This window comes from Erinaceus europaeus, unplaced genomic scaffold (genome assembly GCF_950295315.1).
Source record: "Erinaceus europaeus unplaced genomic scaffold, mEriEur2.1 scaffold_418, whole genome shotgun sequence".
Taxonomy (NCBI): domain Eukaryota; kingdom Metazoa; phylum Chordata; class Mammalia; order Eulipotyphla; family Erinaceidae; genus Erinaceus; species Erinaceus europaeus.
In genome coordinates, this window is record NW_026647776.1 from 58,580 (window position 1) to 75,779 (window position 17,200).

General features: G+C 42.2%; 1 protein-coding gene across 1 annotated transcript in view; it reads right to left on the bottom strand.

Annotated features, from left to right (window-relative positions):
• Window positions 1-5,838: 5,838 nt before the first annotated feature.
• The window catches only part of ONECUT1 (one cut homeobox 1), a 30,829-nt gene continuing 19,467 nt past the window's right edge, over window positions 5,839-17,200 (bottom strand). The window contains 1 exon segment of the mRNA XM_007532376.2: window positions 5,839-6,174. Coding sequence (XP_007532438.2) covers window positions 5,882-6,174 — 293 coding nt within the window. The 3' untranslated portion in view covers window positions 5,839-5,881.

Sequence of the window (17,200 nt, forward strand, 5' to 3'; positions counted from 1 at the left end):
GTTCTGATGGCAAATTAAAAACGAGACCACAATGATCAGGTCAGAAATGGGAAACAAACCACAGAGCGAGTGAGACTGACAGAGAAAGCAGAGAGGGATCTGGTGAGCACAGCTCTTCCCCGTGCTTCCCTGCCAAGGACAGCAAGCCTCTCACTCCCAGCACTTCCCTGCACTGCGCCACATTCATGTCAAAAGGCAAGAAATTCACTAAAAAGCAGTTGAGGCTGGGCTGATCAGATTTTCTGCCCCAGGAAAATCTACAAAGAGTACATGAATGTTGGGAAGACCAGGGAACACCTGACTCAAAGTCTAAGCTCCTCCCTTTTCTCCTCCCTCCCAACCACCGCTGCAAAGGAAAATCAGGTGAAAGCCCTGCACGGAGATGGCAGCACTGACACCTGCTGAGCTCATGCCGCGTCATGGAGTAAATGGAAGAACACAAAACACAGCTCTTTTGCGGATGCCCCCAGCCAGCCCGAGGCTCTGTGAGTGCTGGCATCCCAGCTGCTGTGGCCAGGGGGGCTGAGGCTTCCACCATGTCCAGTGTAGACAGGACAGGTGAGGGGTGAGAGGAGACAGGTGCAAAGTGGGCTGCTACCTCTCAGTCCTTGCAACTCAGAGATGGTGCAACTTAAAGAGAATCTCTCAATTCAAGTTAGCTTGTCTCTTTATAGAGTTCTGACATAATTTGTTTCTCATACCTCTGGGATGGTCAAAGAAATAAAAAATGAACACACAAAGAAAAAACAACCAAGTAGCAAGGGATCTCACAAATGCCATGAACATAGTCTTGGATTATCTGGGACTTCCAGTCTGACCTGCAAAGTAATTGTTCCCTAGGAAAAAAAAAAAATCAATACATTAAAGGTAGATCACAACTAACACCTTACTTCATTCTAAACGACAGAAGGGTTCCCTTGCAACCCTCATTTTGGCATGTACAACATGGTGTGGTCCTGGCAGTGTTCAGAACACATGTGGAAGTGCTGCTAAGAACAGGCTGAAGAGACACCCTGCAGTGAAGAGAAGCTCGTGCCTCCAGCTCCTCTTAGCATTAAGAACAAACAAACAAACAAAAGATTGTAACATAAAGCTTTGGCCATTTCAGTTCTACTATATACATTTAAAAATCTACATAGTCATAAATTAAATCAGTGATTAAATAAGCTCATATAAAATGTAATTAAATTAAAAAAATCACAGCACACTATAGAGAAAAATAGGAACTAGTTTCACAAAAAAGAGATTATATATATTTATATTCATATATATTCTTTTACCCTGTGGAAAAAAATTTACTACGAAACACACACATACACACACACACACACACACACACACACACACACCCTTTTGTAAGTCACCATCAAAATGAAAGCTATTTCTTATTCCATTCTTGCATTTTTTTTTTTACACAACCCTTAACCCAGTTGGGGGAAATGTATCCAGAAATTAAGTCTTCCTTGAGCAACAAAGACGTTTTGCCAAGAAAATTAACCCCAAAGAAAAATGTTGGGGGGAGAAGGGAGACATCCCAAACATACAGACTACAAAATAAATAAGAATTATAAAGTTTCTTTTAAAAGTAACCTTAACAGTTATCAAACTAGTAAGTTCTGTATTATCACATAGACTCTCTATACAACGTAACACTAGAACTTTATCACTATGAGGTATTTGGAGGAATTGGTACAGGTGATGCACGGCTGTCTTGGGAAGGACTCTGGGAAGTGGAGGGAGAAAGAAGGAATGAGGAGGTAGAGGGGGGAGGAGGGGAAGGGAGGGGAGGAGGAGGGGAAGGGAGGGGAGGAGGAGGGAGAGGAGCTTTGGTTTATCAGCAAGAAATTGGGGCAGGGGCCGGGGAATCATCCTTTGGTATCAAAGAAAGTTTCATTGCATGGTTGCATGGGAAAGCACCACGGTGAATAATTATTCCTTTTTTTTTTTTTTTTTTTCATTAGTGGCCTTTCTAAGAGGCTGAGGTATTCGAAGAGTATAAGGTGAAGAGAGGTCAACAGCGGTTTAACACTTTGGTTCAAGCAAGGCACTCGTCCTAGGAGTTTACAAAATTTGCAACATGTCTGCCTAGAGATTTACAAGAAGAACTAGCAGTAATAAGAGGAGTCTTTCTTTATGCAGTTGCTGTTCTTGTATTGTTAATATTAAGAATGAAGACAAGTTTACACACTGAGTGAAGAGGGAGGAGGAGTGTGGGGAGGAGAAGGGGGGGTTCCCTCCACAGACTAAAGCCGTGCATGAAAAATCTTTGGTTTCATCAATGTGATTAAAATCACCAATGGAAATTGAGTGAGGTAGCATCTTTGGTTCACACTGTAAATAGTAGATCTTTACACCATTTTTTTTTTTTAAACACGTGGAAGTAGCTATTTCTCACCTTCGGTTTCTTTGTCTTTAATGATTCAGGAAATAGTTACTAAAATATACTGTAAAGCTAACCACACCACAAGCATATTCCAGAAGGCCAGCTGTGTCTCAAAATGGCCTTCAATGTTTGAATGCACTCTAAACAATAAGGTAGGAAAGGGTGAGGTGCTTTCTCTTTGTTTGTTAAGTGCATAGATTTCAACCTTTCTGTACGAAGAAGAGAGGCCTCCCTTAGGGAAAATGCTTCTTATAGCTTCTGTGAAAATGTCCTAGGACTCTTTGGTATAGCAAATTTTGCATTTAACCTGCAAAGATGAGTAGCAGTAGGAGTGGCATGTGTTCCAAAGCAGCCTAGTGTGTCTTATTCTTTCTCCTGGAAAGTGAACTATGGTCTGCTTGGGTAGAGTGAGTGACATCTTCTGTGAAAACCTGTGGATTTTTCCACATGGTTTATTTGGTTTGGCATGGGAGTAGGGGAGGATGTTCCTATTCTAGCTACATCTAGAGGATGGGATACCTAGCTCCAGCATCCCTTTACCTGAAACGACTTAGGTCCAGGGTTTTGAAGGATGCCAACATTATACCTCCCACTGTTGCTCTTGGCATCATTTCAGAGAGCTTTCTGGTCATGAGAGGACCTACATGATTTATGGGAAGAAAAAAAAAAGCTATTTAGTTTGGACTAAATAAACATGAAACATATCAGTGATCTGAAGAAATTTTCAGGTGAGTCTTGCTAACAGGTTGAGAAATGGTGGGCCGGGCTTGTTGACACAGCTCACTTGGATCAGCCACAGGCACGACCCTGGTTCCAGCCTGGCCCCCACTACACTGAGGGAAGCTTCTGCTCTGGTTTCTTTCCCTTTCTCCCTCTGCCTCTCTATCTAGAAAAAAAATAAATGAACAAAAAGAAGAAGAAATGTGAGCCATGAATTAATGCTGCAGTATCTAGGTCTGAAAGCACGTTCTAGGCACCAGCTCAGAACAACGGAGAATGTCACATACAGGACAGTGAGAATATGGCTTGTGAGAAGCTGAGCCCTTCTAATATCTAAAATGCAAAGGTTGTGGTCACACCTAAACAGGTGAGTGAAAAAGTGGCTTTTAAAGGCTCTGTTTTGTGCATCTGTTTATGAGAAAATCTCTCTCTGGGGCCTGAAATTGCATAATGGGTACAAGTTTAATGCTAGTATGAAGATTATCTTTGGTTTTAGCAAATAGGATCACTGATTATTTTTCCAAAACCCTTTATGGTGAGGATATTTAAAATGTAGCAATAGTCTTTGAAACTGCCCAGTAAAAAAAAAAATTGATGAATAATTATAGGAATACAATAGTAAAACCAGAGGGGTAAAAAAAAAAAACCTAGTCATAGGGATTTAGCTTTCATTTTTCCTGGGGCACTGGATTTTATAAGAGTGTGTGTAGACACAATTTGAATTTTCCTGCACTCAAAATGCTCATGTTTTGGATGGCAGAGGACCTAGTGGGGGTTTGTATTATTGTATGGAAAAATGAGAAGTGTTCTACATGTACAAACTACTGTATTTACTGCCAACTGTAAAACACGAATCCCCCAATAAATAGGTAAATAAATAAAAATGCTCATGTTTACAGGAAATAAGGCTTTGCTCTCTCCTCTACTATAAATATGTTAGCTCTACTCATGGTCTCCTCCATTTCTGGACAGAAAAAGTTACTTTATGTTTCCCTTTTGGTTGATATCCTTAATAAGGTTATATATTTTTAGCAAATCTCAAAGAGTAGACTATTTATATGCTGTTTTTTTTTTTTAGCTGAACTATAATTGTGCCATCTTTAAGAGGGAACGTGTAAGCTGGAGTTTGGGTTAAGACTAAAAAAGCACAAGTAAGGATAGTATCAAAGCCAGCGTGCCATTTCACCAGGGAAGCATGCCTTTGCTTCCCTTTCTCTTTCTCCAACAGGCGTGAGGTAGCTACGGGGACCTGCATTTCCGCTTTGCTTTTCACATGCTGTGCCGTTTACACACAGACTGGAAGCTGAGGTCTCGTCCCAAGGAGAGAAGTCTTATGTGAACATGGTTTCAACGTCTCTAGTGCACTGAATTTCAAGAAGTAATGTTCCAATGTGATAACATTTAATTTTATATTTCTAGCTAAGTATAGGAATTAACCAAGACTATTCAAATTTGTTTTTCTTTTTTTACTGAATATTACAAAAGGCATCAATTTATTATAATTCAAGTGAATCCATAGGGAAACTTTCTGGAAATGAAGTGATTCACTTGGGAATTGCTTGATAAGGCTTCTTTGAGGAAAAAAAAAGTTAAGATTTTTGTATCTGAGAGCTCAGCTCTAGTTCTCTCTTTCTTTCTCAATTCTGTCTGAAGAGAGTGGAACCTTGACGGGTAGACTGTCTGGGTGCACGTGCTGATGCACTGACCTCTCCACAGTGGAGAGCTTCCCTGAAGCTACAGCCTTCCTGTCAGTTTTGAAAACGAATGTCTCCACTGCTCTGAGAGTCATAAATCATTCTCTCTGTATGTGTTGGAGGCAGGGTATGTGCAGGGTGGCTGAGTCCTATGTCATAGCTTTACAGAGTGTCTCATGGAAAAATAACTTTAGTTATTAAAATCACAGCAATAAAAACCTGGCACTATAATCTTGGGTGTTTTTGTAACTTAGATGAATTTTTTTTTAACTGGATGGACTCCAGTTTCGTGTGTTAAAAAAAAAAAAATGTCTGGATGTATCCTTAACAAACAAAGAGAATGTGCAGGTTTAGAGCCATTCAAACAGTCCTGGCTGGGTGCCAATCTGCAAGGAAGTGGCAGATTGACGGGTCTAAACTCCGGGCTGGACAAGGGAGACCATGTTCTCACTCGACTGAACTGACAAGCTCTCCCTGCGTTGGCTGCATGTTTGCAATAGCACGATCCTTCCTGAAGGGCAGCCCTGCCCGAGCCCCTAACCACTAGTGGTGGTGGTGGTGGTGGTGATTGTGTGTGTGTGTGTGTGTGTGTGTGTGTGTGTGAGAGAGAGAGAGAGAGAATGTATGTGTGCGCGCACACCCACACACACAGACACAGTACTGAGACACAGTACACCTTCGGAGGGCAGTGGACGGGAAGAGAAAGTCCAGTCTCTGGAAGCCATCCACCCCATGGACATGTCCATGCTCCAGAGCGGAGGCTGGCCAGGGACTGTGAGCCTGACCACGGCCGGGGGCTGTGCGGCTCAGTGCGGCCTTCCCCTCGCACCCAGTCACTGCCCTGCCGAGCTGTGTCTCAGAACAGTCAGAATGCAGGTGAGCTGAGTCTTTGGTTTCTTTGGACGATGTCACTTTGTTTTTCTTCTTCGAATATTTCTAAATATAAACCTGCTATCTTGAGGTCCTGCTTCTTTCTTTCTTTCTTTCTTTCTTTCTTTCTTTCTTTCTTTCTTTCTTTCTTTCTTTCTTTCTTTCTTTTTAAATTTAAAGCTTTTCCACCGAGGTTTGAGTCTGTGTTGTCCTCTCACGCTTTGGTGCAGGTGCCTGAGGAGGAGGAAGAGCTACCCGAGTTGGTGCCGCCCTCGTCCTGCCACTTGTCGAGGCTCCTCCTCCGGGCGTTCATGAAGAAGTTGCTGACGGTACTCAGCTCCAAGCCCAGCTGCTGGGAGATGGTGATCTGCAGCTCTTTGGAGGGACGCTTGTTCTCTTTGAAGATGGCGTGCAGAGTTCGCCGCTGGACGTCTGTGAAGACCAGCCTGGGCTTCTTGGGGGTGTTGCCTCTGTCCTTTCCATGCTCTTGTTCTTTCCTTTTGCAGGCTGCAAGAAAGCACAGAGGCTGTTAAAACAGACCCTGGGGGCGGGGGAGGCAAGGGGCAGGAAGTTAAGAGTCGGTCAGAGGTGGCAGATGCGCCCTAGAGGCCTGTGGGACACCTTGGCTGCAGGGTGGAGGTGGAGATGTTGGGCAGGTCTCTGGGTGGCTCCGTCTTTCAGGTTAACAGTGGGGATCAGAGAATGCAGAGGGAGAGGTGAGTATCAGTTTCCTTTTCGCCACTAGGGCTATCTCTGGGGCTGAGTGTCCACACGGCTCTGCTGTTGCCAGCAGTCATTTTGTTCTCTGATAGAGTGTGAGGGATAAGGAGAGAGAGAGATAGACAGGAGGGACACTTACAGCACTGCTTTCTACTTGTGAAGCTTTCCCCCCTACAGGTGGGGGGCTAGGGGCTTGAACCTGGGTACTCAAACATGGGGACATGTGTACTCTGCGGGGTGAGCCACTGCTTGGCCTTGAGAAGTGAGTTTACTGACGGTCGTGGGACACTCTGCATATGAACTGATGTTAGATACTCTTTTCTTCCTTTCTTTCTTTCTTTCTTTCTTTCTTTCTTTCTTTCTTTCTTTCTTTCTTTCTTTCTTTCTTTTTGGCACCAGGGTCATTGCTGGAGCTCAGTACCACTGCTCAAAGTGGTAGAGACACTCTGGGAAAGGCCTCCCATGGGTGCTTGTCCAGTGGACAGCAAGCTGCATGGAGGAGACGCACTTTCTTTCTTACAAGTCAGAACCAAGGGACAACACAGGGACAGCGACAGCCACTTAGGCAGTGTGTGTGTGTGAGTGTGTGTGAGTGAATGTGTGTGTGAATGTGTGTGAGTGTATGTGTAAATGTGTGTGTGAATGTGTGTGTGTGTGAATGTGAGTGTGTGTGAATGTGAGTGTGTGTGAATGTGTGTGTGTGATTGTGTGAGTGTGAATGTGTTTGTGAATGTGTGAGTGTGTGTGTTTTTATGAAAGTGTGAGAGTGTGTGAATGTGTGATTGTGAGTGTATGTGTGAATGTGTGTGTTTGTGTGTGTGTGAATCTGTGTGTGTGAGGGTGTGCGTGTTTGACTGTGCATGTGTGTGTGTGAATGTGAGTGTGTGTGAATGTGTGTGTGTGAGTGAATGCGTGTGTGTGTGAGTATGTGAGTGTGTGCGTGTGCGCGTGTGAGTGTGTGTGAATGTGTGTGAGAGTGTGTGTGTGAATGTGTGTGTGAGTGTGTGTGAGTGTGATAGTGTGTGTGTGAATGTGTTTGTGAATGTGTGAGTGTGTGTGTATGAATGTGTGAGTGTGTGAATGTGTGAGTGTGAGTGTATGTATGAATGTGCGTGTTTGTGTGTGTGAGTGTGTGTGTGAATTTGTGTGTGTGAGGGTGTGTGTGTTTGACTGTGCGTGTGTATGTGTGTGTGAATGTGTGTGTTTGTGTGTGTGTGAGTGTGTGAGTGTGTGTGTGTGAGTGTGTGTGTTTGTGTGTGTGAGAGTGTGTTTGACTGTGTGTGTGTGTGTGAGTGTGTTTGACTGTGTGTGTGTGAATGTGTGTGTTTGTGTGTGTGAGACTGTGTGTATGAGTGTGTTTGACTGTGTGTGTGAATATGTGTGTTTGTGTGTGTGAGAGTGTGTGAGTGTGTTTGTGTGTGTGAATGTGTGTTTGTGTGTGAGAGTGTGTGTGTGAGTGTGTTTGTGTGTGTGAGTGTGTGTGAGTGTGTTTGACTGTGCGTGTATGTGAATGTGTGTGTTTGTGAGTGTGTGTGAGTGTGTTTGACTGTGCGTGTATGTGAATGTGTGTGTTTGTGAGTGTGTGTGAGTGTGTTTGACTGTGCGTGTATGTGAATGTGTGTGTTTGTGAGTGTGTGTGAGTGTGTTTGACTGTGCGTGTATGTGAATGTGTGTTTGTGAGTGTGTGTGTGTTTGACTGTGTGTGTGAATGTGTGTGTGAGTGTGTGTGTGTCAGAGTGTGTGTGAGTGTGTGTGTGAGTGTGTTTGACTGTGCGTGTGTGTGTGAATGTGTATTTGTGTGTGTGAGAGTGTGTGTGTGAGTGTGTGTGAATGTGTGTGTGAGTGTGTGACTGTACGTGTGTGTGAGTGTGTGTGTTTGTGTGTGTGTGTTTGACTGTGTGTGTGTGTGTGAATGTGTGTGTTTGTGTGTGTGAGTGTGTTTGACTGTGTGTGTGTGAATGTGTATTTGTGTGTGTGAGAGTGTGTGTGTGAGTGTGTGACTGTACGTGTGTGTGAGTGTGTGTGTTTGTGTGTGTGTGTTTGTGTGTGTGTGTGTGTGTTTGACTGTGTGTGTGTGTGAATGTGTGTGTTTGTGTGTGTGTGAGAGTGTGTTTGACTGTGTTTGACTGTGTGTGTGTGGGTGTGTGAATCTGTGTTTGTGTGTGTGAGTGTGTGTGTGAGTGTTTGACTGTGTGTGTGTGGGTGTGTGAGTGTGTGTGTGAGTCATAGTTTCGGAACTGGGACATGAGCATCTTCCAGTGCTGGGAGGGTCCTGGGTGACTGTCCCCAGGGCGACCTGGCGATCTATCTGGTCTGCTATACCAGATGCACATCATCAGTGGTCAGTGGGAGGCTGTCTGTGACAGAATCCAGGTGCTTATTTCCGGAGAGAACTCTGTAGAGAAGTCAATGAATAAGAAAGCAGAGGTAGGACTGGGACAAAGCTCATGGGTAGGGCGTATGCTTTGACACAGGTTCAAACCCCAGCCAGCAGTAACAGAGCTTTTTTAAAAAGCAAGAAAAACAAACAAAAATAACAGAGGAAAACAGAAGCAAGAAAACAAACACCAAGCATCAGCAAGAACATCATTTATGTCACAGGGGTACAAGAAGAAGAATAGAGAGATAAAGGGAAAGAATAAAAGAATATATATTTGAAAAAACAAGAATATATATCTGAAGAAATTTTAACTGAGAGTTTCCACAAATTAAGGAGGAGGATAGATCACCCAGATCTAGAAAGCTCAATGAGTTCCAAGAAAAAAAGATTTCAAACCTAAGTCCACCAAGGCACCTAACAATCGAAATGGCAAAGATCAAAGACAAAGAGAGAATTCTGAAGATTGCTAGAGAAATATCAAAGTCACATATGAAGGAAATTTCATAAAATGGTCAGCTGATTTCTCTTTTTTAATCTTAATTTTATGTTTTATTAGTGATAGTGATTTACAAGATTATAAAATAATAGGGATATTAAGTCCACACCATCTCACCTCCAAAGTTCTGTGTCCTGCCCACCACTTGACAATAATCAACATAGTTCTGTCAAAATCATAGTTATGGTTGACTATATGTTTATATATTTTTTCAGGTTCATGTGTGTCGATTCTCTATATTCCATTTATGGGTGAAATCATCTAATAGTTGTCCTTCTTTATTTCTCTTCCCTCTCAGATAAATGGACGGTGTCTCACTTCCTCAGATGTTCTCCAGAATCTCTTTCCTCTCAGTGATGAAGCAAAAACAAAGTTTTCTTGGCACAAAGGCTTTAAATCTCAGTGGAATTGGGGTTCAAGCCCTTGCTCATCTTCCCCTAACATTTCCTTTTCTGAGACAATGAGCCAAAATTATTTTTTGGGATCAGAGGGAAGGAGTCCTGGTTTCTGTAATTGCTTCTCTGCTGTACATGGAGTTGGAAGACTGATCCATACCACTAGCCTGTCTGTCTTTCCCTAGTGCTGTAGGACTCTGGAGAGGTGAGATTCTGGAACACGTGAAGGTCAGGTAGTTTGTAGTGTGCCTCTAACTTGGTTTTGTCTGCTGTCTTCAAATGACCAGATTCATATTCTGTTCACCGCTAGGCATGCCATATACTTAGTATTGTGTTTTTCATACTTCCATTGAAGACACATGATTTCTTTTATTCCCATTATTGGTAATGTTAACACTGACCACGTAGTTAAAGAGCTGTCTGTAAGCCTTTCATCTGCAAACCTAAACAAATTTAACTATTTAATAAGTATGATATTTTGCCACTAACCTGAGATAATATTGTACACTGTTTCTTTTTAAAATTATTATTGCTATTTATTATTGGATAGAGACAGAGAAATTGAGAGGGGAAGAGAAGGTAGAAAGGGAAAGAGACAGATAGACAGCAGCAGCCCTGCTTTACCACTTGTGAAGCTTTTTTTCCTGTAGGTGGAGACCAGGGACTTGAGCCTGGATCATTACACACTGCAATGTGTGTGATTAGTCAGCTGGTAAGGACTACCGCAATTTATAGCTCTGAATGGAAAAGGTCTCCACTCAAGAGTACTTTATCCTACTAGTTTATCAATCAGATTTGAAGGAATCATGAAGAGCTTTTCAGATAAGTAACAGCTGCAGAAATTCATCACCACTAACTAAACCAGATGTATAAATGATACTGAAGGTGAAATAGTGACCTCATCTACAGAAGGAAAATAAAGCTCAGGGAAATAAGCAAAACCCAGTGAAGATTATGAACTCAGACAGCAGAACTGAGGTTAACAAAGGCTATGGGTGGGGGGCTAGTAAGGGAAGGGTAGGCCAATGGATTTGGATGGAGGGATACTGGTAATTTAGTGGTGGTGGGATGACACATTCTGAGGTGGTGTATAATTGTATTTATAAAACTCTTATAGGCTTGCAAACTGAAGTCACCTTAAAATCAATCAAGAAATAAAGAACTATCATTAAGCTTAAAAATAATAAGCAATCAGAGAAATTTCTGGCAGTTCAACATGCTGTAACACTCAAGAATGTAATTACTGTTCTAATGATGTATATTTTTATTGTATTATCAAACCACTGGTCCAAGACAGAGGAAAATTAGAAACAAACAAACAGCTAGTTATTCTGTATACAGAACAGTGTATTGGTACAGGCTTTATAAAACATAGTGCATAGTAACCTTAGAATCAGCATCTGGTCAAATATTCAGCTACTTGCATTCATTTGAAGACTTAATGACGCAAAGGGTTTTACAGCATCTTCAGTGCTGACTGAGCTATATGCAAAAGTCTGCCAGGAATTCCTTGGGGGAATATTTGGATACAGGGGCAACTGGGAGTCAGTCAGAAAACCAGACAAATTTCTTTTTTTTTAAAATTTCTTTATTGGAGGATTAATGTTTTACATTTGACAGTAAATACAGTAGTTTGTACATGCATAACATTTCTCAGTTTTCCACATAACAATACAACCCCCACTAAGTCCTCTGTCATCCTTTTCTCCTGTACTCTCCCTGCCACCTGCCCCAGAGTCTTTTACTTTGGTGCAATACACCAGCTCCAGTTCAGGTTCTACTTGTGTTTTCTCTTTGGATCTTGTTTTTCAACTTCTGCCTGAGAGTGAGATCATCCCATATTCATCCTTCTGTATCTGACTTATCTCACTTAACATGATTTCTTCAAGCTCCATCCAAAATGGCCTGAAAATGGTAAAATTGGTATTTTTAATAGCTGAGTAGTATTCCATTGTGTATATATATATACCACAACTATATATATATATATATATATATATATATATATATATACCACTATATATACCACTATATTTATATATACCACAACTTAGTCACTCATCTGTTGTTGGACACCGGGGTTGTTTCCAGGTTCTGGATATTACAAATTTGTGCTGCTAAGAACATATATGTACACGGATCTCTTTGGTTGGGTGTGTTGGGTTCCTTAGGATATATTCCCAGGAGAGGAATTGCAGGATCATAGGGTAGGTCCATTTCTAGCCTTCTGAGAGTTCTTTAGACTGTTCTCCACAGAGGTTGGACCAAGTGATATTCCCACCAGCCATGCAGGAGGGTTCCTTTGACCCCACAACCTCTCCAGCACCTTTTCTGATGTATGACATTCTCACAGGAGTGAAGTGGTATCTCATTGTTGTCTTTATTTGCATTTCTCTGACAATCAAAGACTTTTAGCATTTTTTTTTCATGTGTTTCTCGGCCTTTTGGATCTCTTCTGTGGTGAATATTCTGTCCATATCCTCTCCCCATTTTTCGATGGAGTAATTTGTTTTCTTGTTGTTGAGTTTGGCAGGTTCTTTATATATTCTGGTTATTAGGCTCTTGTCTGATGTATGGCATGTAAAGACCTTCTCCCATTTTGGGAGGGGTCTCTTTGTTTGGGTAGTGGTTTCTTTTGCTGTGCAGAAGCTTTTTAATATGATGTAGTCCCATAGGTTTATACTTGCCTTAGTCTCCTTTGTAACTGGATTAGTTTCATTGAAGATGTCTTTAAAATTTATGCGGAAAAGAGTTCTGCCAATATTTTACTCTAAGTATCTGATAGTTTCTAATCTATCATCCAAGTCTTTGATCCACTTGGAATTTACTTTTGTGTTTGGTGAACTATAGTGGTTCAGTTTCATTCTTCTGCATGTTTCAACCCATTATTTCCAACACTATTTGTTGAATAGACTCATCTTTCCCCATTTAATAGTCTAGGCACCTTTATCAAAGATTAGATGTCCATAGGTGTGGGGGCTTACTCGACTCTCTTGAGGAATTTTCCATCTATTCCCATTTTTTGTAGTGGTTTGATCATAAAGGGATGTTGGATTTTGTCAAAGGCTTTCTATGCATCTATTGATATAACCATGTGGTTTTTGGTCTTGCATTTATTGATGTGGTAGATCACAATAACTGATTTACGTATATTAAACCAGCCTTGCATCCCTGGGATAAACCCCACTTGGTCTTGATGAAAATCTTTTTATATACTGCTGTATTATGTTGGTTAGAATTTTGTTCAATATTTTAGCACCTATGTTCACCAGAAATATTGATCTGTAGTTTTCTTTTTTGGGTGTGCCCCTGTCTGCTTTTAGTATCAAAGTGATGTTGGCTTTATAGAAGCTGGGAAGAAATATTCCTGTGTCTTCAATCTTCTGGAAGACTTTTAAAAGCATAGGTATTTGTATCATCAAAGATGTCCTTGAGGTTTAGGTGGGAAAGTGTTCCACCAATCTTTTCCTCTAAGTATTTGATAGTTTCCGGTCTAACATCTAGGTCTTTGATCCATCTGGAGTTGACTTTTGTTTCTGGTGAGATAAAGTGGTTCAGTTTCATTCTTCTGCATGTTTCAACCCAATTTTCCCAGCACCATTTATTAAAGTTGTTGCTGTGTTCCTGTTAATATTTTGCTGTAGCTCTTTCAGTAGATGTTTGATGTATTTAGATGGCTTCTCATTGGGTGCATAGATGTTAATAATTGTTAAGTGCTCTTGATTGACTGATCCTCTGAGCATTAAGTAATGTCCATCCCTATCTTTTAAAATTTTATTTATTTTAAAGTTTATTGTGTCAGATATGAGAATAGCTTTTCATGCCCTTTTTTGTGGGCCATTGGCTTGTATGATAGTTTTCCATCCTTTCATTTTGAGTCTGTGTTTGTCTTGTTGAGTTAGGTGAGTTTCCTGTAGACAGCTTTTTGTTGGGTTGTGTTTTCTGATCCATCTTCCTACTCTGTGCCTTTTAATAGGTGAATTCAGGCCATTGACATTTATTGATATCATAGATTGAAGATATTTTAATGTAGATTTTTAGAGTGTTCTGATATATGGCCTATTTATGGTGGTCTGTTTTATAGGAGACTTTTCAGAACTTCTTTCAGGACAGGCTTGGTGATAGTTGATTCAACTGCTTCTTGTCTGAGAAGGTTTTTATGCTTATATCTAGTCTGAATGACAGTCTAGCAGGATACAGTAGTCTTGGTTGAAAGCCTTTCTCATTGAGCACTCGATAGATATCTTGCCATTCTTTTCTGGCCTGTAGTGTTTGTGTGGAGAAGTCTGCTGCTAATCTTATGGGTTTTCCTCTGTAGGTGACTCTTTGTTTTTCTCTTGCAGCCTTGAGGATCCTTTCTTTATCCTCATTCCTTTTCATTCTAAATAGGATGTGTCTTGGTGTCTTTAAGTCTGGGTTAATTTTGTTTGGGCCTCTCTGGGCTTCTTGAACCTTTATTGTCTACACTAGAGAAGTTCTCAGCTATTATATCCTGTAGAATGCTTTCTTCCCCCCCTCTTTCTTCCTCTGGTAAGCCAATAATGCATATATTATTTCTTTTCTTCTTCTAGCGTTTGCCCTTCTTCCGTAGCCAGTCAACAGCATCAGGTTGAGCCTGATGTAAAGTTTCGAGACCTCCTTTGAATCTGGAGAGGTGGCAGTCGTTGACTATGTTTCTTTTGAAGTCATCCCATAGGTGTCTGTTGTTGTTTTCAGTATCCCTTAATCTTTTTTGAGCTCTCTTACTTCTTTTTTAGTTGTCTCTAATTCATCCTCAGTCTTGCTAATTCTGTCTTCATCCTCACTGATTCTATTCTCTCTCCCCTCTACTGTTTTCTGGAGTTCATCTATTTTGTTACCCTGCTCTGATACTGTTTTAGCTTGTTCAGCTAGTTGTGTTCTTAGTTCAGCTATTTCAGCTTTCAGCTCTCTAAAAACCTTGAAATAATTAGTGTTTTCTTCCAGAGTCTCATTTGTTGTTTCTGCATTTCTGATGACAATTCTTTCAAACTTTTTACTCACTCCTGTGATTATTTCCTTAACTAGTGTTTGTATGTTGACCTCATTATTTTGTGCTTCAACCTTTGGGGGGCTTCTAGCTGGACTCTTGTCTTGGTTCATTTCTCAATATTTCTTGTTGGTTTAATCATTCTATATATTATGTTACGAGATCCCTCTCTCAGTATTTTTCAAATTACTGATCACTCTTGCCTGGATTGACTTGTGTCTAAGTAAGGTACTTAAATGGCTCATAGTTGTGGAAATTAACAGTTGTATCAATATTATTTCAGTCCCTGAGTTGGAGCACAGTGGCTGTTAAAGCCTCTTTTGTTCTTTTTCTTCCCTGTAGGCTATGGGGGCCTGAGGGATTTTTAACTATAAGTAGGCTTTTTAGCTTAATCATTCACTCCTGACCAAGATATAAGTCAGGGTGGGGGAGAGATAATACAGCAGTTATGCAAAGAGACTCTCACACCCCATGGATCCAAAGCTCCAGGCTCAATTCAGCTTCTCCGCCAAGCTGGGCAGCACTGCTGGGCCCTGTGAGTTTCTAAACAAGTCCCGCATATAGTCTGTAGGTTCTGAGGCAACTATTCACCGTGTTATCATCAGGAGAACAATGTGGAAAGGCTCCCACTAAACAGCCCCACCACTAGGACACCGGGGTGTATCTCTTCTCCTGACTTTCCTGGTCAGTTCTCTGTCCCCCAATGTCAGCACAGGGCCTCCCCCATTGCTGCTCCAGCCTCTGAGGGCAGTAGCAATGGAGACTCACAGTTGCATCTGGTGAGTCTTAGGGGATCCTCTCCTCCCTTCAGCCATCTTTTTTGTTGGTAAAATAGACTAGAGGTGATGCCTCAACTGGCAAACTGCCAGACTGGGAGCAGAAACGGGCTTTTGCACCAGGAATCTCTCCTTAGGCTCCTCTCTGTCCAGGAGCCACAAATGTTTGCACTCACTGGTGATTTGGTGGGTTCCTGAAGTCATTCTAGTCCTGTCTTGTTGCAGTCCCAGGTGATCTCCTTTGGAATTCCTAGTGGAGAGGAGAGAAACACCACCAGACAGATTTCTACTAGAAATCTATTTTAGACAAAACTGAGCTCAGAGGACAGAAATGCAAGTTCCAGCTAGGTGGCCATGGACAGGCGTGTGACTGTTGGTCAGCATCTTGCCTTCTGTGACTGTCACTTCACCCGACTGTGAAGCAGAGGGCAATGACCTTCTTCCTGCATAGGATTCTAGTAAGCACTGAGCTGGAGAAGACAAACTGAAGTATCTTTTAGAATGACATCCATCAGGAACATTCTACCTGATCTTCTGATCTCTTTTTCTGTAGCCCAGATGCTGAATTTACACAGTAGGCTTGAATGAATCTTTTCTCTGTCTCTAGCCTTTGATATGAACTTGGAGAGATCACCTGACTCATCTCACTCACCCTCTGAGCATCATTTGGTTCAGCCGGTGTCACACCTGAACAAGTTCCACATGTCTCTTCTTCAACATGTATCCAGACTGAGGTGCAGAAACACTGTGGACAAGTAAACCATCTCCTGATTGACGACCAGTGAGAAGCTGAGTGAGCCTGGGTGTATCTAAGGGAGATTCCCCATTGACATTTACTTGACAAATAATTACCAAAAAATAATACACATTTTAAAAAAAGAACATGTTTCACCTCATGTTAACATGGAAACTATTTCCAGAAACAAGTATAATTTCAGAAAAAGGGAAACAGTGGCACTGCTCTATATCTTTACGTGCTTTTGGGATCTGGCATAACAAAAGGTGCTTGACTTTAGCAGGAAGCACAACCCACAGCACTGCTTCTGCCAAAACACATTCACGCCTAAGGCACTAAAGGTTCCAGGTTCAATTCCCAGCACCACCATCAGCCAGAGCTGAGCACTGTACTCTGGCAGAGAGAAAGAGAGAAAGAAAAAAGGGACAAAGACGGGAGCAGAGAGGTATAGTGATACAGAGACATGGAGAAAACAGGGGAGAGGGCAAGGCAGCGTTCAGAGCCTCTTTCTCCCCTCCTCCTAGAATCCAGGCGGTGAGACCACTGAGGGACCCCACAGGGTGATTAAAGCTGTGACCCTGATTCTAACAGCACACAGGCCTGGAAGTTGGCAGCGGGGAGAGGCCTGAACGCAGGTGGATGGGAGAAAATGGCTGTCCCTGGTCAGAGCAGCTGCTGGCCTGGCTGAAGGAGTGCTGTTTAGCCTGCGATGGAGCCTCCTCTGACTCTGTGTGTGTGTCCACATGGGACCAGTGCTCCCCTACAGGGACACAGGGGCTCTGGGCTCACACCTGCCGCCCCTCAGGAAGAGACACTGAGTGACCCCTGAGCACATGGAGGGAGGGCGATGGGAGCCTGTGGCAGCTCTGTCCTCACAGAGAAGGAGGGTCCGGTCTCCCCACACTGTGTCCTCACAGCTGGGTCTGGAGGCTCCCTCTGTGTGTGTGTGATGGTGTCACTCCATGTGTCTGTGACACAGGGCTGGAGGGTGACAGCCATCAGACCCCAGGGCCATGTGGGAG